General features: G+C 41.5%; 3 protein-coding genes across 15 annotated transcripts in view; 1 reads left to right on the top strand and 2 right to left on the bottom strand.

Annotated features, from left to right (window-relative positions):
• The window catches only part of LOC148390633 (inositol 1,4,5-trisphosphate-gated calcium channel ITPR1), a 40,403-nt gene extending 29,704 nt beyond the window's left edge, over positions 1-10,699 (bottom strand). For all 12 annotated transcript variants that reach the window (XM_088388457.1, XM_088388463.1, XM_088388458.1 and 9 more), the window contains exons 1-13: positions 10,493-10,699; positions 9,751-9,865; positions 8,328-8,398; positions 4,383-4,492; positions 3,763-3,849; positions 3,425-3,583; positions 2,294-2,392; positions 2,068-2,151; positions 1,526-1,672; positions 1,359-1,454; positions 1,226-1,270; positions 336-490; positions 48-147 (exon numbers count right to left, since the gene is read on the bottom strand). In XM_088388457.1, coding sequence (XP_088244583.1) covers positions 48-147; positions 336-490; positions 1,226-1,270; positions 1,359-1,454; positions 1,526-1,672; positions 2,068-2,151; positions 2,294-2,392; positions 3,425-3,583; positions 3,763-3,849; positions 4,383-4,492; positions 8,328-8,398; positions 9,751-9,842 — 1,245 coding nt within the window. In that variant the 5' untranslated portion in view covers positions 9,843-9,865; positions 10,493-10,699. The remainder of the gene's footprint in view (positions 1-47; positions 148-335; positions 491-1,225; positions 1,271-1,358; positions 1,455-1,525; positions 1,673-2,067; positions 2,152-2,293; positions 2,393-3,424; positions 3,584-3,762; positions 3,850-4,382; positions 4,493-8,327; positions 8,399-9,750; positions 9,866-10,492) is intronic.
• Positions 10,700-10,952: 253 nt separating this feature from the next.
• sumf1 (sulfatase modifying factor 1) lies at positions 10,953-14,114 on the top strand. Its single transcript, XM_088388473.1, has 9 exons — positions 10,953-11,248; positions 11,418-11,591; positions 11,671-11,745; positions 12,402-12,484; positions 12,588-12,710; positions 13,081-13,195; positions 13,510-13,623; positions 13,710-13,769; positions 13,854-14,114. Exons 1-9 carry the CDS (start codon positions 11,009-11,011, stop codon positions 13,953-13,955), a joined length of 1,086 nt encoding a protein of 361 aa, XP_088244599.1. The 5' UTR covers positions 10,953-11,008; the 3' UTR covers positions 13,956-14,114.
• A 326-nt stretch (positions 14,115-14,440) lies between these two features.
• Positions 14,441-21,711, bottom strand: LOC148390631 (leucine-rich repeat neuronal protein 1-like). Of its 2 annotated transcripts, none has more exons than XM_088388470.1 (2): positions 21,423-21,711; positions 14,441-17,493 (listed from the first exon to the last, which is right to left on the bottom strand). In XM_088388470.1, the coding sequence occupies exon 2, from the start codon at positions 17,299-17,301 to the stop codon at positions 15,160-15,162; it is 2,142 nt and encodes a 713-aa protein (XP_088244596.1). In that variant the 5' UTR covers positions 17,302-17,493; positions 21,423-21,711; the 3' UTR covers positions 14,441-15,159. The 2 variants fall into 2 exon arrangements, with proteins under 2 accessions (XP_088244596.1, XP_088244597.1); XM_088388471.1 differs by having other exon boundaries at positions 21,427-21,711.
• Between the last annotated feature and the right edge of the window lie 1,563 nt (positions 21,712-23,274).

Below are 23,274 nucleotides of genomic sequence, written 5' to 3'. Positions count from 1 at the left end.
CACCAAACTCACATCAGTTGCTTGCTAACGTTTGGTCGCACACTTACGCGAAGCATGACGGGTTTTTCCTCCTCTTTGTCGATGGGTTGGTTGGTGCTGTGTACCCATGTGTTGGTGCACAAGTGTCTGAGGCGCACGTATGAATTTCTGAAATCACATTTCCAGATCTTTAACATATAGTGTTGCTATTATTGTATAGTCAAAAGCGCTCATACAGTGAGTCTTAGGGCAAGTGAAATAGAAGCTGAATACAAACAAAGGTGCATGTTGCGCAACAAGATGGAGAAACAAGGTCAGGCCATTAGGTTGCACATGAAGCCAATTTACTCGTGTACCTGGGTACAAGCGAGTCCCCTCCTCTTAACGTGGTGGGGTCCAACTCAAATATCGAAGAAATGTCATTTCCATCGGGGACGGAGACAAGTGTGTACATGACTTTATCGGGTACATTTCTCAAACGGGTCCTCAAGGCCTCTTGCTCCGAATCATGCTGGAAGCAGAAAACATGCAGTGTCAACATTCAAAACAAATGCAATCTGCTAATCCTGCATTTAATGGAAAACAAAGGTAAGCAGCTTTGTTAGAGAAAGAAGGGTTTACTGCCGTCTTACATACAGCGAGGGGATTTCTAGGAATTGAGTGTGGGTGGGGCAGCAGGAAATGCAGATTGCAAAAGCATTATTGCTCTGACAACAAAATAAATGCTTCACTAAATAAAAATGAATTTTCCCAGTTAAAAGTCAAATGATTACTTTAATAATGTGTTTATGAGGCTAATAAACTTAATTACAATAAATCGACTGCATTAAATTGGAAACTTGTATAATCTGATAATCAGATAGACATCTTAATGACTTTCTTGAATGTCTTTCTTCACTCAGTACAATTTGAAGTTGCGCCTAATGTTGTGGATAAATAAATGTAAACATTTAAATAAGACAATAAATGCTATCAAGTTTGATATCTGATTTGTTTTTATTTCATTCCATTTTTGTTTTTAATCTATTGATGGATGCAGTGAAAGCCAAACCGAGAGCCTCCAGTCGAACACTGAAGTAGCATTATCAGTGGATGACTGCCATCTGCTGGTCATGAATAACCACAACTGTGTATACTATGCAGTACTGAAATAGCCAAAAAGTCTGCCCTCGGTTAATTTTGTATTTGTTTGAAATATCAAGATAGTTTTTCTTGCTGTGGGAGTGAAACTACTTCATGTGCTTACTGCGGCTCGTGACTCCAGGCCCTCCTCTTCATATTCTGGATTCACCTATAAATACACAAAACACATTTTATTCAGGTTTGACTTCTCAAAATCTAATCGGACAAATTATTTTACTCTTTTGCAGTGAACTGACCTCTGCAGCAAGGTAATGTCCGGTGGCCAAGTGTTTAAACCTGAACAGACTGTTCCAGTAGCCGGCCCCGCCTCGGCAGGGATCGTGTTGTACGACCTGACGTGCGCACAGTTCAACTGTTACAGGCGGTTTGGAACAATTGCCCAGGAATTACTTTTTCTCCTCACCTCTATTTCCCAAAGGGCTTTGCTACTGGTTGCTGAGGTAGCCGACTGCCGCCCAGTGGTGCGAAGGAACACGTATTGTTTTTTTCTGTGATCATCGCAAGTGAGGAATTTTTCTTGCTCGGCGTGAAACAAGCGTACCACATCGCCCTGGAAAGAAGCACACATTTTTATTTTATTTTTTTTAATTTACCAGCTACATTTTAAGATTAAAGGGACAACATGTACTGTGTGGATTTCAAAGATGTGTCATCTTTTTTAATTAAATAAAAATTTTGAGCCTAACTTGAATTCTGTCAACAAAGACTGATATTATAGATCACATGGTTAAAATTAAAAATATTTGGGTGATGGTGTAAAATAATAAAACTGACTTAGGACAATTTATTTTCTGTGAAGGGGAAAAAAATGGCACAAATTATTGAGAAAGGATTAAATCCATAGTGTGCTGGCCCATATTTGGATCTTTGAATGGGATTCAAATAATACGACAATGATAATAACGATCGTAAATTAAACGGAAAAAAAGACAAACTTTGACAAACCCCTTTTAAGACGATCTCCTGATTGTCGCTCCATTTCATGAACAAGACTATCTTCCAGCTTGTGTTGCAGTTGACAGAATTCACCTTAAAAAAAAAGTAGAATGTCACTGAAGGAATCATCTAAAACGTATTCACAGTTGAAGTACTATTGTAGTGTTTTGAATTGATTCGCCACTCCACAACAAAACATGGCCACGGAGAAATCAAATCAACAGCACCGCCGGACCTCGTTGCATCCCGGGTTATCCACGAGTTGGTGTGTGCTGGCGTGGAGTGGCTGGCCTGCATTCACCGGGTTCAAGACCACTTTATCGCCGATCACCACCTGCCATCACACAAAACACCACCAACATGAAATAAAAACAAAAGAAAGTCGTAATTGTTGCCAACAGCTAGTATGCTAACTATAACAGCGATTGTGATTGTTTATGACGGTAATGTGGATTTGATGGACTTTTTTAAAAGCAGCAATGAGTCCCTCGTGAAACTCAAGTTGATAATCAGTCCTCCTGCAATAGCTAAAGTGAGTTTGTGAGGAGCTTACGTCAGCTACTTATTGACTGGGTGCAAGCCGAAAACAAGGTGCCAGTGCCAACAAGGGATTGGTGACCCAGGTAAAATCCGACTGGGCTGGCAGAGCTCAATGGATAGTCAATGCAATCTGATTGGTGACTCGTACACTAAAGCTTACTTGTTGTTCTGTTGTGTGTGAGACTGTTTTTTCCTCATGGGTACATTTTATGTCAAGGACAAGTTTTTTTTTTCCCCAGGAAATTACTAACATTTATTTGGGCTTGTCTCATTTGTATGACGTCAGCGTGTCCTGTCATGAAAGCATATTTTTACATTAGATATCTAATGGTGATACTCAAATGTTTGAGATTTTCTTCAAAACTTGTACACACTTTTGCATATGGATGTGCTTAATCAATGTCAAACGGGAACGGTGGTCTGAGGTACATTTGCAGTATTTCAAAAACACAAATGTAATTATTGTCAGTGTCCAAGTGTGAAATTTGCCATCTGAATTGACAAAGCAGATATTTTTATTTTGATGTTTGCCGGTTGCTCCTTATCTCGCTGAGGAAACAGGAAACAGGAGAATCCAACATATTGTATGTTTTATGCGAGGGTTGCGCCGACTGAAGAGTCAAACGTGTGTCATCAAAAGACTTCCACAAAACAAGAGACTGGAATCCCTTTAACCATTGTTCACTTATTCGTCATCTGACTCAAAAGGTTGGTGCTTTTATTGCAGACTTAAATGTCTCTTAAAGGCTTTCTGAAAGCTTTTACTACACCATATTATGGGATAGATTGTCATCGCTAGCACAAAATATGATCATTTGTGACTCACACTGTCTCCGATGGAGCGCAGCTTGTAGAAGGGCTGGATGTAGAACCAGGAGCCTTCATTTCCTGCAGGGTCCAGCATCACCCTCATGGCGTTCTTCTCCAAGAGCGCAGGTAAGCGTTTGTTCACTGTCAGGTATTTGTTGCTCTTTAGGTGGAGGAGCTAAGAGGGGAAAAAGTTGTGGATGTGGTTAAGCTGGTACAATTTCATAAATTCATTCCAGATCTTATTTCAGAATTCTTATATCAGAAATAATGGGAATGCAAAAATAACCAAATTTTCCTACAATGCAGGAATTCTAACTCGAGTGAGTGGGGCTATTTTTATATCTTATGACAAACCTGAATAACATTCCCGTACTGAATTACTGTTCCAAGCAGCTTTTTGTTTTCCGAGTCATTTTGTTTCTTCTCCAGATCAGCTGCATGCTATAAAAAAAAGACAGATAAGGGAGGGAGGGGGAGACGGGTGAGCATAGGTGGTAAAGCACTCAGGTATCCACTGCATTAAACAAAAGTTTGTCAATTTGAATATGGTGACTATAAAGCACTAAAAAAGTTTAAAAAAAACAAAACAAAAAGGCACACTTGAGACACAAACTATCCAAGGTAACAAAGTAGAGCTGTCAATGTTTTTTTTATTTTATGAGAATGTAGTCAGATAACCAATTGCTTTAAAAGGTATTGTGATAGCTTGAAGGGGAAGGAGGAAAATGTAGAGGACAAAAAGTTGGAAGTAAAAGTCTTAATAATGGGCTATAAAAAGAATGTTTAAAATACTGCTTCAGCAAAAGTACTTTGGGAGTGCAGAACATGTCAAATTCCTTCAAACCACAACAAGCTTCTTTTAAATCAGAAGAATAAAAATGTGCGGACATTTCTCAATCTCACATCTTCGTGTTGAGTGTCCAGTGCCCTCGACCCGAGCGAAGACGGCGAGGCCGAGGTGTTGTCACACTTACGTGGAGCTTGTTGAGGAGCACCGTGTCTGTGTTCCCTCCCGGCTTGGCCGCTTTCCAGAATTGCTTTTGGGCTGAGTAGCGGTTCATGGGACACAGTCTGAAGAGACAGTCTTCCAGACAGGTTTTTTTGTTTTTTTTAAAATAAAGACAGAGGAAGACAAACAAACAGCAGTATGAGGCAGAAAATTTTCCAAATGTTAAATATTTGTTTAAAGGAGAAGGTCTATTTCTAACATCAAAACATTCAACGTATTTTGATCAAGCTATCACTCGAGTTCCACTACAGACGCATTCATGAATGAAAATGGAAGCTCTTCAGCCGGGTTTGAAGACTACCAGGTAACTGTAAGCGTGTCAGTCTGTGTGCATGCAGTCATTTTGAAGATAAGAACCATTTGGTCCCGATCTGCGTAGGGCGTGCAAGCATTTTCTGACAACCCAAGGGAGTGCAAAACTACAGCGGTGAGGTCAGTTTCGAAAGAACAGTAATGCGAGGCTCTTATCAGTGAATGCTTCACTTCATTTTCATAGATAGAGTTAAAGCAGTCGTCTCGTTTGCATGAGAACACAGTTGAGCTTAACGCAGTTCCTCTTTGAGCCTAGAGAAGTTCCTCTTCTTCGGCTGAGCTACAAGTGACTTTGCATCTCCTCGGCCCGATCTTCTATTTTGAGGGGGTGAGAAGAGGGAAGGAGCAGGAAAAGAAAAAAGCTGGACCATCCTTTCCCTGTTCTCTCACTCTCTCTACCAGCTTTGGTTGCAGCAACATGTCCAAATAAGGCCAACCGAGAGAAGAGAAGTGGGATGAAAAAGAGGGTGGGGATTCCCTATCTTTAACGTCCTTATTCTTTCATCCGTTCTTTGCCTTTAGAAATTCCACAAATTTCATCAGGTCAATGCTCTCCCCATCTCTGCAAAATGTTCTTCAACCACATCAGATGTGGTTTACTAAAGCAGAACTCAAAATACAGTTTAAAAAAAAAAAAAAAAACAGGAAAGGAAGTGGCCGAAAAATGAGGAAGACAGGAAGACAGTGAAAGAATGTGAAGCAGTGAGAGAAAGAGAACGAGAGTAAGACAGGCTGCAGGAACAGAGAATCTAAAACTTGCATCTAGTAAATGTGCATTATACATCTTTCTACTAGCAAATGTACACTTAAATTATAGATTTTTTCCATATGATCACTTTCAAACACTTTCTGTAAAACATTTCAGTTCAGCTGTCATAGAATGCAACATGCAAGCTTGGGAAATGCATCAGCCCGCAATTGTTTTTAATTAAAGGCAACTGTGAGAGCACATGTTGCTTTAGTTGTACTGAAACCCAGCTCAGAATTCCTTCTGGGGTCACTAGGCAGGAGAACTGCTGGGAGTAATCCGGAGCCTTGTATCTCCTGGAATCATTAACATTCTTGGCATGTAAAACAATCTTATATTAGCTAATTCTTTTTTTAAACACTCTAGTTACAGTATGGCACCTCACTGTGTTATATTGTATATACATTTATTATCTTTGCAGTATTTAAACGGATGACAAAATCAATTTTGGTCCAACAAACTGATCAGAATATCAAATTTGACCTCAGTGAATGACTGCATTTACATATGATCACTTTAAGGTTTGTTTTTCAATTATAATGGTCACTATAGTGTGCATGCGTCGAAATTAGTTTGTTGCATTCTATTAGTTCACCACTTGATGGCAATAAAAATTGAAAAACCTCTACAGACTGTCCCTTTAAGGAAAGTTGGTAGCTATACAGATTAGGAAATTTGGCTTTTGTCTAGTATTGAATAATTTTCAAGTTATCAAAAATGTCACGTGATACGAATGCTTCCTATTATCGCTGTAAAGTGTGAGCAAAATCTTCATGGAGTGAACGCAACATCTGGCAGGGACCTAAAGACACACATTGCATAAGACTTCTATTCTGTGTTAAGTCAACAAAAGCCTCAATGATCTGGGTTGTACAAACTCGCTCCAAAGTTAAGAGATGGAGGAAGCATCTCATCATTTGTGCAGAGCATCTCAGGCAACAAATGCCACGTCCCACAATAGCAGCTTTGGATATTTCCGGTAAGGTGTCGCCAACTCCATTGGCAGTAAAACTATGCACTTACCGGTATGTTGGACTTATTTGGAAAGGAATGCACCAAAGTTAGGTCTATTTTGGGTAATTAACCAGCAGACAGCGGTCTTGGAGAGAGACATTGATTTGTGTTGGAAAGGACTTGAGGTCATTGTACAATACAGCTCTGCATTGCAGTCAGAGACATACAAAACCAGGTAAAGCCCAAGATCTTGATCAGAACTAGTGATTGATTATTGGTTTTACATTGCCTTCCGTTGACGACCAATCAAATTTCTTTTCCGTGTGTCAGTGTGAAATATAGCCTGCATGAGTGAAAGTTTGATTACATTAAGAGTGCTTGTGTTTACATTGAGGGGAAATGTTGAGCATACCTCAGCAGTGACAGTACTCGACCCAGATGACATACTTAGCAAGACCTGGAGGCTATCGACTGTTATAGCACAAACGTCACACTGTTAATATTGATGATAGCATCAGTTCGATCATTTCTGGATTTTGGATCCACAATTTAGTTGGGACGAATCCTCCGCACCGACATCGGCCGGGGAACAGACAACATGTTCTTCTGGTTGTCATGCAGAGCCACCTCACACTGACATAAAGGCCTCTTCTCATCAGAAGCAGCTGACAAAGCACTTCAACCTCACTCAGAGTGTTACACAAGCACAGCTCAAATATACTACAACTAATTCATTTCTTAACTCAACCACAGGTTGTTCCTTGTGTGTTAGTATGATCCATCTGGAAAAAATAAAGATGGGGAAAATTTAGCATATTGCCTCTGGTGGAAAGACATTTGGCGCACAGTCTAACTCCTGATGAGTCAATAAGGTGACGGAGGAGGGAGCATGCAGGATTAAAGGACAAAAAGTGATTAGGCAAATCCTTCTATACAAGTGAGACATCATGTTTGCTGCCAAAAATCCTCTTCAAACAGAGTTGCTGGTTATTTACAATGCCGAGTCCAATTGAAGCCATATTATATTCACAATGTGAATATAATAAATGAAATAAAACCACACACAGTAAATAATAGTTTGATCTTTCCCGGTCATCTATTCATGTAAACTGGGGCGAGTGTAAATAAATCTGAGAGCACACCAAAGTTTCTAAACACAATTAAAATGTCCGCCCTACTTTTAGATTGTAAAATATCCTCGTAAAAATCAATGTGACATCAATAAGTCTTGAAATGATTTGTGCCTCTGTGATTGTGAAACATGCTCAACAACGTGCGGATGAGATTGAGCCTTGGCTCAGAATTGACTGCAATCTCCATTTCCACAACAACGAGGAGAATTCCATTTGTAGATGGTTATCAAGCGGGCTAATTGGGAATGGCTCTGCTGCTTTGGACTGTTCTCAAAAAATGCTCTCGTATAAACATTAGCCATCTGAATCTACCAAACATGACCTTCCTTAAGGGACACATTTTAATCAGCATTTTGCTGAGTTGATTGACAGAGTGTAAAGATTGCGCAAGATCAGAATCTTTCTGTGCAATGTGGGGCCCCCACAGAGACAAGCCTCCAGCCTTAGAACCGAGGGTCATGAGTCTACTTCCTGTACGAGAACTATTTATAGCAATTACACCCAGAAACATCTCAAGGCTTTTTTTTTTGTATGAAAACTTTTCCTCGGGTGCTCAGTTTCTGAGGTGAGATGGATGCAGCTCGAACATTGTCAATGGCATGCCTATTTGAAGTCCGGCGGGCCGAGGTACGTATTGTGGCCGTCACCAAAGAAACGCAGCACAACACATGGAGTGGTGTCTATCACTGAGCTCTTAGTATAAACACACAGCAGTTAGTGGGGATGATGTCAGACTCAGGAGGATACTCTCTGTGCCTCTTACCTCTGAACTTCTTCGGAGGGTTGTTGAGGTCCCCTGCATCGGGCTGGACCACACAGCGGTCATCCACCAAGCTGCAGAATGAAGCGTTTTACGACACTGTTAAGTAATATTGTACATAGTAATTTTCTAATCAATAATGTATGGTGATATTAAATAGAAGTGGTTCAAGGATGGACCCTTGTGGAACCCCACATGTGATCTTTGTTTGCTCTCACTCATGAGTAGTAGTACCAATTGATTCAAAATAGTTGGAACATTGCAAGTAAAATTTGAACCAATTTGACACTTATTTAAACTAATTGAACATCTAATCAGTAGTTGGATTGGAAGACTAGTACTGGCAAAACTGGCATTAAAACAGGACTACAGTATTTCGAATAGTGAGAGTTTGATGCTAGAAAGGATTCATCCTAATTACATTATTTCCTATAGTAGCAACTTCTTGATTCGTATTTAAAAAACAAACAAAAATGTTCCCACTGTATGAGTGTTGAAACTCATTGTGAAGAATGTAGCCAATCATGTGAAGAATGCAGATGAGTTGGTGGTTACGCATGGAGAAAATAGCAGCAGGTCAAAACTGGTATGACAATTTTGCAAATTTATGCGCTTTTATGTGCGTGGGCCGTTGTGGAACTCAGCAAATGCCGCAAAACCTCTATAATGACTTGGTCTTTATACAGGAGGTCATTTCACTTTTTGATTGACTCTGCAACAACATGACTGATACTGATTCCACAATAAACATTATCTTCTATAGTTTGACAAACCTGAAGTTATCATTATTCACGCAAGAGGCAGTTGGAGCGAGCAAGATATGATGATCACGATCAATATTTTGTTGTGACAAGGTGACATGTCTGGTCCAGATATGTTGAAGGGTAAGTGTCTAAATCTTAATAGCAACCTGTCAGACCAGGCACGAATGTCGACTTGAGTTAATTGCATACTTTTAGCTGACGTTAGCTAACCTTCCCACAGCACAAAACCAAGCAAGCACACAACGCTTGCCTTATTTACATACTACGGTTGCTGAATATTGTGAATCCCTTGCCATTAGTTTTTGGATAAAAAATTGACTTCAGATGAAGCAGGCAAATGTTTTAACATCAGAAACCTGATGGTCCATCGCTTGTGGATGCACATGACAGCTGTCTGTAGCTCAACTCTCAGGCTCTCCAGCTGTTTCTGTGCCCTTTCTGTCAAAATGCAAGTGTCCCGATTCCCCTGGCTCACACGCTCCCTGGTGTGCTCAACTTGCTTCATTTCAGCTCTCTCACCATCATCTGGTTCTGACTCAAAAGCTGCCTCATTGTTATTGATAATTTGAGGGAAAATCCTGTATCCTTGTCTTGGTCATACATGTTCCAAATTCTGATCACATCCCTAGCAAGTGTAATGTGGACCAGTTGAGTGTGCTTACCCCAAGGTGCTGATGAAACCACTGGTGGACCCCTCTGCATACAGGGAGCAGATATCCCCGATGTGCAGGAAGCTGGACATTTTATCCGACATGTTGGATGCACACTATGGAACACCTACAGGAAATCAATTTCAAGAAACATTTCAATATTACAAGTGTTTATCCAGTATAGCTGTGGTCAAAAATAGAAAAAAAAATAGTTCTATCCAGGATTCTGCCAATGCTAGCTTGCCTATTCTGACAAATAGATCATTTAGGGTCAAATTTAGATGTGAGGCTGCTGCAACTCCATGTATTTGCATAAATATGCAGGAAAATTCCGTTTCATGATACAGCAATAGATTGCTACTGTTTGCAGTCTGAATAGTTAATAATTAGGACTGCAAACAGGAAGCTGTGCACCTGCAACAGGTCCACTTTGCTCCATCTGATGAACCTCTCACTGAAGAAACCCGAAACATACTGGTTTTCACTGCACATGAACCAAAACATTCAAACTAGTACAAACAGCCAGCTCATTATGCCAGCACTGTCATTATTTGTGACTAAATAAAAAAACTGCGTGAGTAAAGAGAGACATAACTGTCATTTAAAAATCAAGAAACATGGTTTGAACTAACGATAAGAGCACTGGTTAACTTGAGCTGTGGGAAACGGTGTTAGCCATTTATGGAGCGCCCAATCTTCTCTGCAGGGAAGAGGATGAAGATAAGGAAAAGAAGTTGAAGATCCCAACTTTTACCTCGGCGGCGGGGAACGCTCGGATGTTCGGCTCTCCGAGAGCCAGCTACGGCAACATGACGGCGGCTCCGGTCTCTCCTCGTCCAGCCGAGCGATAGTGAGAGCCAGCGGCGTGAGACAAGCCAGGATTTGTAACTGTGAGGAGGCCAGTAAGGAGAGGAAGGGACAGGCGGTGCTCTGCTGTGCGGTGCTGTGCGGTGCTCTTGAGTTTGAGCTGGGCGCACTGCCATTTTACACCGCGTGAAGGCAGTGTTGCTTTCTGAAATTATTTTTGTTTCACTATTCAACGGACCAACTTATGCCATTAAACTACCCAGGGACTGCATTCAAATTGAATCAATACAACATTGTCATAATAACTATTAAGGAAATAAGTAAATGAACACAAATTTAATTCATTAACACCAGCAGTACCACTGTTAGCCACTGGAGGCCCAATAGACAAGTAGTCCGTACCAGCTGACTGACCACGTGACTTTACGGAAGTGTCAACAACATGAGCGACGTGTAAGCAACGATGCTTCACTTTTTAGCCTTTTTAATGATCATCTTGTGCTGTTTGGGCAATGCACTTGTATGCAGGGCTCACACCGAGCCCGTCTCCGAGCCGGGCTTAGCAAGTTGCGGCTGTGAGAGCTTGAAGAGAGACGCTGTTGTGGGAGAAAGCACAGCGTCAGAGGTGGCAAGTGTCAAATATTCCAGAGACGCCAATGAGATGCTGTCTGACACTAAGGGAGGCGAGAAGATTATTAGTCAGGTAAACCTGTCTTTCTGTTTCTTTATTTACATCGCTCATGTGTCAAAGTGATCAAACTTATATTTTAGTTATTAAAAATTGTTTTATGTGTTTTCTCCCAAAGACTGGACTGATTTGCTGTATTCTTATATTCTTGAAAGTTCACGTTGCACTAAAATTGTGTGTATAGATGGTGCGGATTCCTGGTGGAGAATTTCTCATGGGAACAGACAACCCAGGAATCCCTGCTGATGGTGAGGGCCCTCAGAGACAGGTCCACGTAGACGCCTTCTACATGGACATCCAGGAAGTCACCAACCAACAGTTCCAGAGCTTTGCCAATGCTACAGGTTATGTGACAGAGGTACTTATCAATCAATACAGCTATGCATGTTTATGTCCTCTTTTATGATATGGGTCCTTCACTCATTTTATTCTTTCAGGCAGAGAAATTTGGGGACTCGTTTGTTTTTGAAGAAATTCTAAGTGAGGCAGTCAAAAGCCAAATCACGCAAGCGGTAAGTTCTGTCTTTTTGTCACCGTTGTGCTTGTTCACAAGCCTGAAAACAAACTCGTAATATTGTACACCGACCACTCGAGTATGTAATGGCTCACAGATGGGTGCACTCTCATAGTGGTTGTCATGGAAACCGGCAGCTGTCAGCGCCAGGGGGAGAAGTTCACAGGCCTTGTTTTTCCCCACCGCTTCCTGTGGGCATCATTGCCGCAATTTATTTATTTGCTACTAGCTTCTGGTGCACAGTCACAACATGTTTTATCAGAAAGCAATACACAGCAGGACAAAAATCAGGAGAGACGTGTTCATTGTGTAGTCAAGCTTGTAAAATTATTTTCTGATTATATAACAAGATTCTTTGTGACAACTTACCTGTCCTGGGACACTGTGACTTACTAAGGAGAATCAAAACAGAAGAATGTTAATATTGCTACTTTCTTGCTAATGTAAGAGCCCTCACATTATTTTTCGTTGTTAAACAGTCTTCAAGAGGCGAAAACCAATCAACACTAATTTTTTATACTTTTTAAATTAAGCATTGTAATTATTTGATTTAAACCCACTGCTAAATGCTTGTAAACATGGGCTTAACTTTTAATATGTCAGGCATTAGACTGCATTTTATTTTATTTCATTTTTTTTATTATTAATTTGTAGGTGGCTGCTGCCCCCTGGTGGCTTCCAGTCAAAGACGCAAACTGGAGACAACCTGAGGGCCCTGACTCCAATATCCAAGACAGGCAAGGAAATGCTCTTCATTCATGTTTTTTTTTTTTTTTTTTTTTTAACCATAGTTTATTTCACTATGGTGACTCAAAACTAATTAAAGCTAATCCCTTTTAGGATGGATCATCCTGTTCTTCACGTATCCTGGGGTGACGCAGTTAACTACTGCGCCTGGGCCAACAAGAGGCTTCCAACGGAGGCAGAGTGGGAGCACGCCTGCAGAGGCAATTTAAAAGACAGGTAGGCTGTTCACTCATCCTCAGGGCTCTAATGTCCAAAGCAGCTTCAAATGCCTGCTCGCTGCTTTTTCACACCTACTCTCATACTATAACACATTTGGACAGAAACCTTCCTTCATACGCTATTATGAAAATGAAACTCGTTGGCTCTCTGAGGAATATACAAATTATTTAGCAGTACAGAGATTTGAAATGTGTTTTTATTCGTTCTGCAAGACATAGGCCTTTGTGAGCAGAAAGACTTTTCAACCATTCTGCATAAAAAATGAATAATGTGGAATAACTTCCTTAAGTAATTTTCCTTCAAACCTGTCAGAGATATGTAAGTGCTCCAAATGTTTTTATTATACTTAGATTTTTTTTTACCCCAGACTTTATCCATGGGGAAATCGACTTAACCCAAAAGGGCAACACTATGCCAACATCTGGCAAGGAGAATTCCCTCACCATAATTCTGCAGAAGATGGATATGTCAAAACTTCACCGGTAAGTGCAAGTCAAGAAAGTAAATGTTACATTTAATGCTCTAACAACAGCTTTTGTATTAGAGGTTTGAAGGGGGGGGGGGGGGGGGGGGGGGAATTATTGACTTATGGACTTTAAAATCTGATTTAAAAAAAAAAAAGGCATTTTTTGAGCTTCCATACACTCCAATATTCCTTTAATTCCAGCTCAGCTACTATAGGGGGAGCTCTCAACCTTTGAATTAAGATGAAATGTTGCTTTTTTATGGCTGGCGATTATGATTCTGTCACCTTAGAGTCTATTCTGGTGGTTAGATGTAAATGTAATGTCTGCAGGTGATGTCTTTTCCCGCCAATGCTTTTGGTCTGTTTGACATGGTGGGCAATGCGTGGGAATGGACGTCCGACTGGTGGACTGTGCGTCACTCCACCGAACATCAGCACAATCCAGTAATTTCACGGCACCACACTATAAAGTCATCGCAAAACTCCTAAAATATCACACGTCATTAATAGGAATAACTTTTTTGGTTTAGACAGGTCCTCCCTCAGGCACTGACAGAGTAAAGAAGGGAGGGTCATACATGTGTCACAAGGTAAAGTGATGACTTTATCTTTTAATCTATGAGATTTATTTATGAGTCACTGTCTTGAATTTCGACTCTCTCTCTCTTTCTCAGTCTTACTGTTACCGTTACCGCTGTGCAGCGCGAAGCCAGAACACGCCGGACAGCTCTTCCTCCAATCTTGGTTTTCGTTGCGTCTCTCAGGCACTGCACTGAAATTCACTCTGGTTCATATAAATTTGTTTTTTTTTTAAATCAAACTCTAATATTTTATAATGTTCCATGTTGTTATACTGCATTCAAAGGACTCATGATTTTATGGATTTTTTTCTCTCTGGTTTTTAAGAAAAATAAATTTAAAATTTTTTTTTTTAATCACAGTTGCCTGTATAGTTCCAAACAGCACAAGCGTAACATCTCTACTGTATTTATAAGAGAGTAATTCTCTCATGTCATTGAGGAAGACGTTTAAGCATATGCATCAAAACAGTAAATACTCCAAGATTTATCAAACCAAACATAAGCTAGAGACTGGAACTATTAAAAAAAATCATATTCTGACAATCTGTGATGAATAGTTCCCATAATCTTTAACTGACACCATATTTGTGAAGTTAAAAATCTTTAAAAAAAAAATGTATTGTGCTCAGTCTGATTGCCTAAACTAAAATCGAAGTATTAGGGGAAACAAGGACCAAATATGCAAAAGAATCAGAAAAGTATTTATTTTGGCATTGTCAATATAACATAATGATCACATGTGAAAAATAAACTAGCCAATCAGCATAAATTCTAGCAAAATAAAATACATCCCCACGGAATTCATGAGTACAATGGTAAAACCTTATATTGTCCATTATCAGAAAAATAAGTTTAAAAAAGAAGCATCCTAACCAGCAGTTGTATTTCTAGCATTTAACATCACAAATACCCGCAAACTAAAATACTATTTGCATTTAAATCCAAGAGTCGAAAGGTATAGTTGATACAACATTACTGCACAGTCGCTAACATTCAGTAGACAATGTAACACGTCTAAAACCCGCTGTCAGCTTTAATTTGTTGAAGTTTAAACAAACTCCATTTACCTAGTGGTGCACACACTTGACCTGTTTTACAAAACAGAAAAAAACAACTCATTACTAATGCTGCCACAAGACCCCTGGCCACTGCTGCAGTATTATTAACCCGAGGAAACCTCAGTTTGAAAAGCACCACAAATACAACATAGCAACTAAAGTAACATTGAAGCTAAGTACAGCTGCTTCCTCAAAGACAAAACAAGAAATAGAAAGAATTAGCGCGATACGCTATACTACGAAAAAAAACCTTCCTGTTTACTCTGCCACATATCAGCAAAGCCCACAAAGCAACTTTTGCGTCAAAATATCAGGAGTTCTTGTCTGTTTGTGCTACATCCTCACCACATGTAGTAGCTACGTGTGGTATCAACAGGGGAGGGTTTGCCCTCTGTGCTGCCATCTTTGTCCTTCTCTCCGTCAGACTCCCACAGGTTGATGAGCGGCGGGTAAAGCTCATTGAGCGGGATGGACGAGGTTTTAAGCATGTATTTCTTCAAGGAATGGTGATAGTTCTTTCTCTTCCATCTACGGGCCGTGTAGATGCCGACTGTAGCCAAACTGAGGAAGGCTAGCGCGGTTGCCATGACGGCTAGCACGGCAGCGCTCGGGTGCTGGTCTGACAGGTTCAGGGCGAAAGTGGTGCCGCGGGTTGTGACGTTGACGCAAGACTTGTGCGTCTGCAGGTGGACGTTGGAGACCGTGAGACAGATCTCGTACTCTGTAGCAGGCTGGAGATGAGTGAGGTTGTATTCGTGAACATCTACGGGTACACGGGCCGTGTACGTGATGTGCGGGTTGTCGATCTTCATGGTGGCTGAGGCCCATTTGATGTTGGAGGACATGACATTGGAGTTGACTTTCCAGGAGACAAGGATGGAGTGGGACTCTGTCTGTTTCACGTAAATTCTCATCACCTGAGCGCTGTCAAGTAAGGTTCCGTTCACTCGAATGGAGGCGACCCGTGTGTCAGCTCCTTCGATGTTCTGGGCCACGCAGGTGTAATGTCCCGAGTCTTCCACTTGGACATGGGACAACCACAAAGTCCCCTCGCTGCTCAGGTGGTAGCGCTCTGACACTGTGTCCATAGTGATTTTGGTTCCAAGCGGGGTTACCCAGTAGATCTCAGGCTCCGGCTCAGCCATGGCCCGACAGTCCAGACTGACGCTCATTCCGAGATTTAGGTTGAGGTGGCCGGGGAAGGTGTCATGGCATATCAGTGGGATACACTGCTCGGAGGACTCTAGCAGTCTTAGCTCCCGAACGCGCTGGCCCCTGAGTTCTGGCGGGGAGGTGCAAAGCATGGCCAAGGGTTCCATGAAGCGCACAGACGTCTTGTTGGAACTCATCCATTGGATGACACAGTCACATCGCAAGGGATTGCTGTGCAGACTGATCTCCCGAAGGTTGGGCAAGGCCTCCACCGAATGCTGGTAGAGAGCAGTGAGCGCGTTATTGTTGAGCATCAAGCTCTCCAGGGAAGGCATGTCCCTGAAGGCCAGGCGGTGGACGTAAGACAACTTGGGGTTGTTTGTGGCCTCTAACTTGGTCAGTTCCGGAAGGTTGTCTAGAGCATAGCGATCAATAGACACTAACTCCATCATGTTGTTGATTCCCAACTCTTTGAGATGAAGCATGTTTCGGAAGTCTCCTTCCTGGATTTTGTGGACTGGATTTTTGTTTAAATCCAAAAATTTCAAATTGGGGACTTTCTCCAGTGCCAGTTGAGGGATTCGGACTAGTTTGTTATCATAGAAAGATATGCTCTCCAGATTGTCCAATCCTACAAATGCATTTGGAGGAACATCAAAGAGATCCATACCAGCCAGGACCAAACTCCTCAAACTTCCCAGAGGCTTGAAGTTCATGTCCAAAAGGCCAATGACTGGATTTTCTCCAATCATGAGGATCTCCAGGTTAGGAGTTTCTACAAACCAGCGGCTGTCAATGACATGAAGCTTATTGGAGTTTAGGTGCAGACGCAACAGATTGTGCAGACCGGCGAAGGCCCGAGAGGAGATGGAGTTAATGAGGTTATGGTTGATGTAGAGCTCCTGTAAACTGGAGAGATTTCCCAGACAGTTGTCCTGCAGCTGGCTGATCTGGTTCTCCTCCAGATGCAAAGTAGTGAGATGGTTCATTCTTTTCAGGCCTACGGCTTCCACGGAGCTGAAGTTGTTCTGGGACAGGTCCAACTCTGTCAGGTTCTGCAAGGCTTCCAGCTCGCCCCCAGTGTGAGAGATGGCATTACTTTGGAGCAATAACACTTGAGTGTCTGTTGAAAGGTTTATGGGGATGCCGGTCAGCCTCAGGTCGTTGCAGTCCACAGTTGTCGCCTCCTTGTAGGTGGACTGGGGAGTAAACCAAGGTCGGATCTCACATACGCACAAGTGAGGGCAGTCCGTGGCGTGTGCGGGTGCCCGAGAGATGAGAAGTGAGGCCGCGCACAGCCAGAGTAGAGGAGGCCAAGGCCCAAGCGTCATCTTGTCTGCTCTCTGCTCAAACAATAGTTAGATGAGAGCCAATTGAAGTAAAATCTTGAAGGGAATGTTCAGCATTAGCAATCCTCATGAATGCCTTCTTCTAATCCAGAATAAAATCTCTTCGGATAGAATCCTCAAGAACATCTGCTCTGGACCTCAGATGTTTTCCTTTTGATGCCTCAAGACGGATACCTGAAGAGGACAGATATGGAACAGTGAAAACCCGTAACAGAACTAAGACTAACACTAAGAAAAATTTATCCCTTTAGTTACAGGCCACAGTTTGAACCGCTTGTCCATGGCAAGCAACTAATTAGCAGAACGTAGTGGATTAGATCATGTTTGGTATCTGAATTGACATCCCTTCTGTTTCTAAGCGCTGTGCCAACAAATTCATCCACAAGTTCAGTCAGCTTGTTGTCTTTTATACGCAATATCGCCATTAATAAATAACACCGTTGTTATTTAACATGACGCTACCTCAGATGATGAGGTTTTCGAATAATTTTTACAGCCAAACCTAGAGAGATTACCATGGTTTTTTTTCCAGTGTGAAGTGGATTATCCGCCAGTGATCCACTCGAGTGTGTGTATGTTTGTGTGTGATCGGCACAGTCAGCAGCTCTGACAGTAAACCCATTACACAACGGGTTTAATAAACACAAAATGTGTGCTCGTCACCGCTAATCACTTTCTACGCATGATGCAGGCTCATGTCAGAAAGTCACAGAAAATGTGAAGCGTAAGCATTTTTGGGGGATATCAGCGCTGTGCTTTGGTCACGGCGTCTTAATCCTTAGTTGGCAGAAGCAAGACGTGCAAGGAGAAAGCAATTTAAAGTAGAAAAAGTTATGCAAATCTGATCTAGTATAAGGGCTATAATACTAATTTTGTTTTTTATTTACTCTAAGTGCTACTCTCGAACTGGCACTACTATAAACGCTGAGGTGATCCGAACAATTTATGAACAAACTTTACTCTCATGGACACATCCAGCAGTAGAAATAGCTTTAGCCCCTGAGGGAAATCTTCGCCTCTTAAGCCAATAAAAGCTCCGTGATGTCCACTGCTTATTGTTCAATGTGAAGGTATACAATAAGTTATGTGTTTGTGCTGCTCAGGTATGAAATTCAAAGAGAGAGCCAGAATAATTGTTGTTGTTATGCTGAGGCCATGAATCTCCGACACCTGGAGTCGGGTTTCTGGCAGCTTGGCAGCGCGGTGGGTGTCCTCTCTCTCTTTTTCTCTGTGCTGCGTTGACCTTGTTGATCCAAGGAAGCACTGCTGGGCACATTTGGTCCATTTCACTGATGGCCTCGCTTTCTAATCACTGCAGCACATTTGCACCTAATGGGACTTGTGGCCATTACGCCACAGGAAGTAAAAATTGATGGAAATATGGAGTCGGTTTACCCTTTACTGTCATAACGGCCTCCGCTCTTTTCGGAAGCTATTTTACCTGACGTTGCTGCGTTTCTGTGGAAATGTGAGCATTTGTAAGGTCATAGTAAACTAGTTTTGATCTTACGGCTTTGTTTGGTGGGGTTTGAGTTCTTCGATATAAAAAAAAAACAAATTTAAAAATGACTTTGTTCACCATTGGAACAAAAATGGTTCCTTCCCCAAACATTACAGCAAATTTGTAAGCAGAACAGGAGCAAAATGTTCACACTTGTCTCATGACCTGACAAGAATATCAATGGGGTGAAGGGAGATGTGAGACCCCAAAGGATGATTTCTCCTGGTGTGAAGCCTGATATAGTAAAAGACTGCGAGAATGGCTTTGGTGGAATAACACCTTTGTGAACTCCTGTTCTGAGGGAAAAGAGAGATTAGGTCTGAGATTAATTCCCTCCGCTGCCTACACAGCAGCAACTGTATCCCGAGAAGCCTTTATTAAATCTGCAGGCTGAAGCAGCCGACAGATACGGCAATGTAAAGCTTGGTTGCCATCATTATATTTTTTAACTACACTGCAATATCTTGACAGAATATTTTTTTTTGCCTCACACATCGTGTTGTGTACACAAACCAACAAGAAGAGGCAGCAAAATCCCTCAACAGCTTGACATGATCTAACTGACTGTTTGAATTGAAAGCTCCAGCAGGAGGGATTTATTCTCTTTGCTTAGCCAGTCCTGATGAGGTTTTAATCCAAGTACCCATTCAAATAATAACACGCACAAATAAATGTTTCACTGATATTAACCACATCACAAGACAGCCTAATGTGATTGTGGGGCTCTAATAAGCCAGCTCTGATTCATGCCACAAACTAGCAATGCAATCATAGGTTATTTTAAATTTTCCAAAACAGGCTTCACAGATGACCACTCACAGCTTGTTGTCATTTATTCTTATTTGTAACTTGATTTTGAGTTATGTGAAAATGATGTCCCCTTTTCATGTTATTGCTTCTCCTACCCCAATTCTGAGCAGCCTTTTTACTGGGCATCAAATCTAAACAGCCTTTTCTGGATCAGCAGCCGCACCAGCAAGCCGTCACCATGGCAACGCCTATGCCACCATCATGTGTTTTGTAACCAAATGAGAATACTGCCATTAATGCTTCAAAGTGGGCCAAAATGGATTTGCCAAAGAGTGTTTTCACGAGTTAATGTAACACAAACACACATGATTGACATAATCAATAAAGACACAACATGGCAGCTTTCCGTGCGGATCATGGATGAACTGAGCGGCGCCGCCTGATGTTTTCACTATTCGGTCTCCGCTCTGGCCGCCCTGAGAGACATCCTATTGGTGCTCTATTAGTATGCAAGAGTTTCACTTCACATCACACAGAGCTTTGGTGCAGCTGCTGATGGCAGAGCTGCAGAGCCGACCGAGCAGGAGATATAGATGCATGTCTTCTTCTGAGTCCGAAAAGGAGGCGGTGGCGGATACTGCTCAAGCGGGAAGGTCATAGGGGAGGACAGATAGACCAATATGAAAATACCGCACCATGAAATGAGACCCTGCAACTATTGCGTGTGTTTGAAATTCCTTTAAAATTTAGAACTGCTTCCTCATTATTATTATTATTTTTTGCCAGGATCAAATATGACATAGTGAAAGGGGAAAAAGAAGACAATTTTAATGCCGTCTGTCTTCTTTGTTAACTTTGGCAACAAAGTTAAGCCCAACAAATACACACCAACACACAAACTGTTCCTTTGTTTCCCCAGATGTTACTAACTGAGCGCATGGATATTGAGACAACTGGGTGAACCCCCCCAACACATGGGGTCTCCTTTTGTTGTCTAGACAAAGTCAACTCCACCAAGTTGGTGAAAGTCTAGAGGATTTAAAAAAAAAAATCTTGTTTCGATCAAAAAAATAACCATTAAGTTTGCAGTCCACTCTCTGTCCTCTTATTGTTTTTTGTAGCAGGTGTAAGGCAGCTCATGAAACAATGGACCACTTGACAAAGGTGATCCCCTAAAAAATACACACCCCTAAATGTCCGCACTCGATATTCATCCCACTTGTGCCAAAATCTGGAGCTAAGCCACATTCTGTTCTCATGGACATCCAAATGATTGTGATGATCAGCATAATTGTTGCTGGTCAAATGTTTTTAGCAGCACTCTGACACTGCAGTTTGTGTATTGTTGCTGTAATCACAGAGTCAAGTGCAATTAAATTGTCAAGAATGTAGATAAGGCAAATCAGGCACCTTGGTGGATAACCTAATTCATGTGAGTGGCTCTAAACGATGACATAAAATAATACTGCAGGTGCACATCCTTTGTTTTGCTCCCCTTGAATGCAAAGCTTCGTAACAATCATATCTTCTACATAATGTCCTTGAATATGTTTTATAGACTTTTCACTCAGTGCGCAGCAGACGACTGCATACATTTATAAGAAATGAATTTTTTCATCTTCATGCTAATTTATGAGCAGTTTATTTCCCCAAATAGACCGATAATTGTGTTGGTGCCGATATAAAATAAATTATTTTTATTTGCAGCGTCCATACATCGCGCACGAGGACCACCTAGATCGCCTTGTGAAATTGTTACACGTATTAAAAAAAATACAGACATTAAAATATCTAACTTTATTCACCGATTAGCTTTAACATTTCTGAGCATAAATACGCGCATTGGTCTCACCTACGTAAAGCTGAGACGAACGATGTTACTCCGTGTGACCCAAACCGCATCCGCAGCTCCTCCACACTGACGATGACGACGGTGCGCGATTCGATGCACAAATTTCAGCAAGTTTTAAGAACACAAATCAGCTCGATAGATCCTCCGTAAAGCGAGATTGCAGTAACGAGCATCTGCACGCTGCAGGTCAGCCGCACTGAGACGCGTCTGACACCGACACCGGTACCAGTGCAGCCTCACCATCTGCTCTCTTCCCGACACCATGGGAACGAAAAGTCCCTCCCTATACCCGTCCGAGCATGAGAATTTATTTAGGGAGGGTTAGCGGAGCCACTGGCAAGACGAGCCAATAGAGTAGCGTACATGGAGTTACATACAGTAAATGTCCTTGTTGGAATGTTCATTTTATTGATCTGTTTTCATGTCAGTGTTTTGCTAAAGGCTCTTTGTGGAGAGGAGTAACACTCATTTAATTACATCACAGTATTTTTAAAACAACTTGTTATTTTTGAGTTGGAAATGATTGAAGTTTGATTTATGGTTCATAGAAATAATTTGCATTTTGGTTAAAAAATGCGGCTTTATTTTTAGGTTTTGTGGATAGTGAAGTTCACACATTGGAAATACATTGCAGAAGTGTTATATAGCCCGGGGGACGACATATGCTCAATTTTTAGCTAGTCTTGCTAAGTCAGGTTGGAAAAGTCACTAACTATAGCAAAAATATTGCAAAGTTGGCAACAACGCAGACACAAGTCATAGCGCTGCTCACTATACCTTGCTTGGACCAATGTCTACACATGTACATAAATAAAAATGCAACTTTCAAAATAAAAGTCCCCATATTTACATTATTTTTTGACTTCATTGTCTGTTTGAGGGCCGCTCAGAGACTGTTGGTGGGCCAAATGTGGCCCCCGAGCTGTATTTTTTGTGCCCTAATCCATAGCTAAACTGAATTGATGCAATGTCGCCATCGACTGTTCATCTTTACAGTTATGTAGCAGTTTGAATTTTGTAGCCGACCTAGGACAAGGACCTCTTCCACAACTCAGTGGCAGTAAACAGTTGCATTCCAATTGACGAACATCAACATTCACAGCAGTGAATATGTCTGTTTACCTTTTTGCATTTTTTTAAAATCGGATCCTCTTAGCTTATTCAGGTCCCCACACAGTTTCTGCTTCTGGGTGTGACTCCTGCCTCTCTTCCGGCAATTTTTGTTGCTTTAAGGTGACAGTTACCGATTGTAAGTGTTGTGGGCAGTGTAGTTTTGTGATGTTCGGTGTCAATGGACGAGCAGTCAGGCCTACATAATGTGACAGCAAACAGATTTTTGGCCCGATAAGACATTCAGACAGCAGAGAGAGAGAAATGTCTTTTTCTCTTGAAGCTGTCACTTATTTGGCTTCTTCTTCCTCTGCTTCCTCATCTCTAAGGGGAGCAGAGAAATGACAGCGTTTTATCATTTACTGCCTGAGCTGCAACTTTGGGAGCAACTGACTGCGTTTTTCATGCCAGAGAAGAAAGACGGGGAATAAGTGGCATGTGCACATTTTCTTGGACTTGTTTTCTACAATTGCATAAGGCTACAATGTTGTTTGCATTTGTTTTTCAAACTACCATGGAATCCCATGCAGACAAGGTGAACTTCAAGACACAGTCTGCATGGATGAGTGGTTAAGCACTAAGATGCAGATGCAGCGATAAAGTTAATACGCTGACCTTTAAAGCACTGCTGTCATCAAAATAAGGGCAATATCGTTCTCTTAACTGCAATGCTTCTTATCAGTCGAGACCCGATTAAAATCATCAATCAGCATCTTTTCCTTCCCTGTAGTCCTTGTCAATG

This window comes from Syngnathus floridae, chromosome 11 (assembly GCF_059516105.1).
Source record: "Syngnathus floridae isolate MCC-2025c chromosome 11, RoL_Sflo_1.0, whole genome shotgun sequence".
Lineage (NCBI taxonomy): Eukaryota > Metazoa > Chordata > Actinopteri > Syngnathiformes > Syngnathidae > Syngnathus > Syngnathus floridae.
This window is presented reverse-complemented; position numbering and strand designations above follow the sequence as displayed.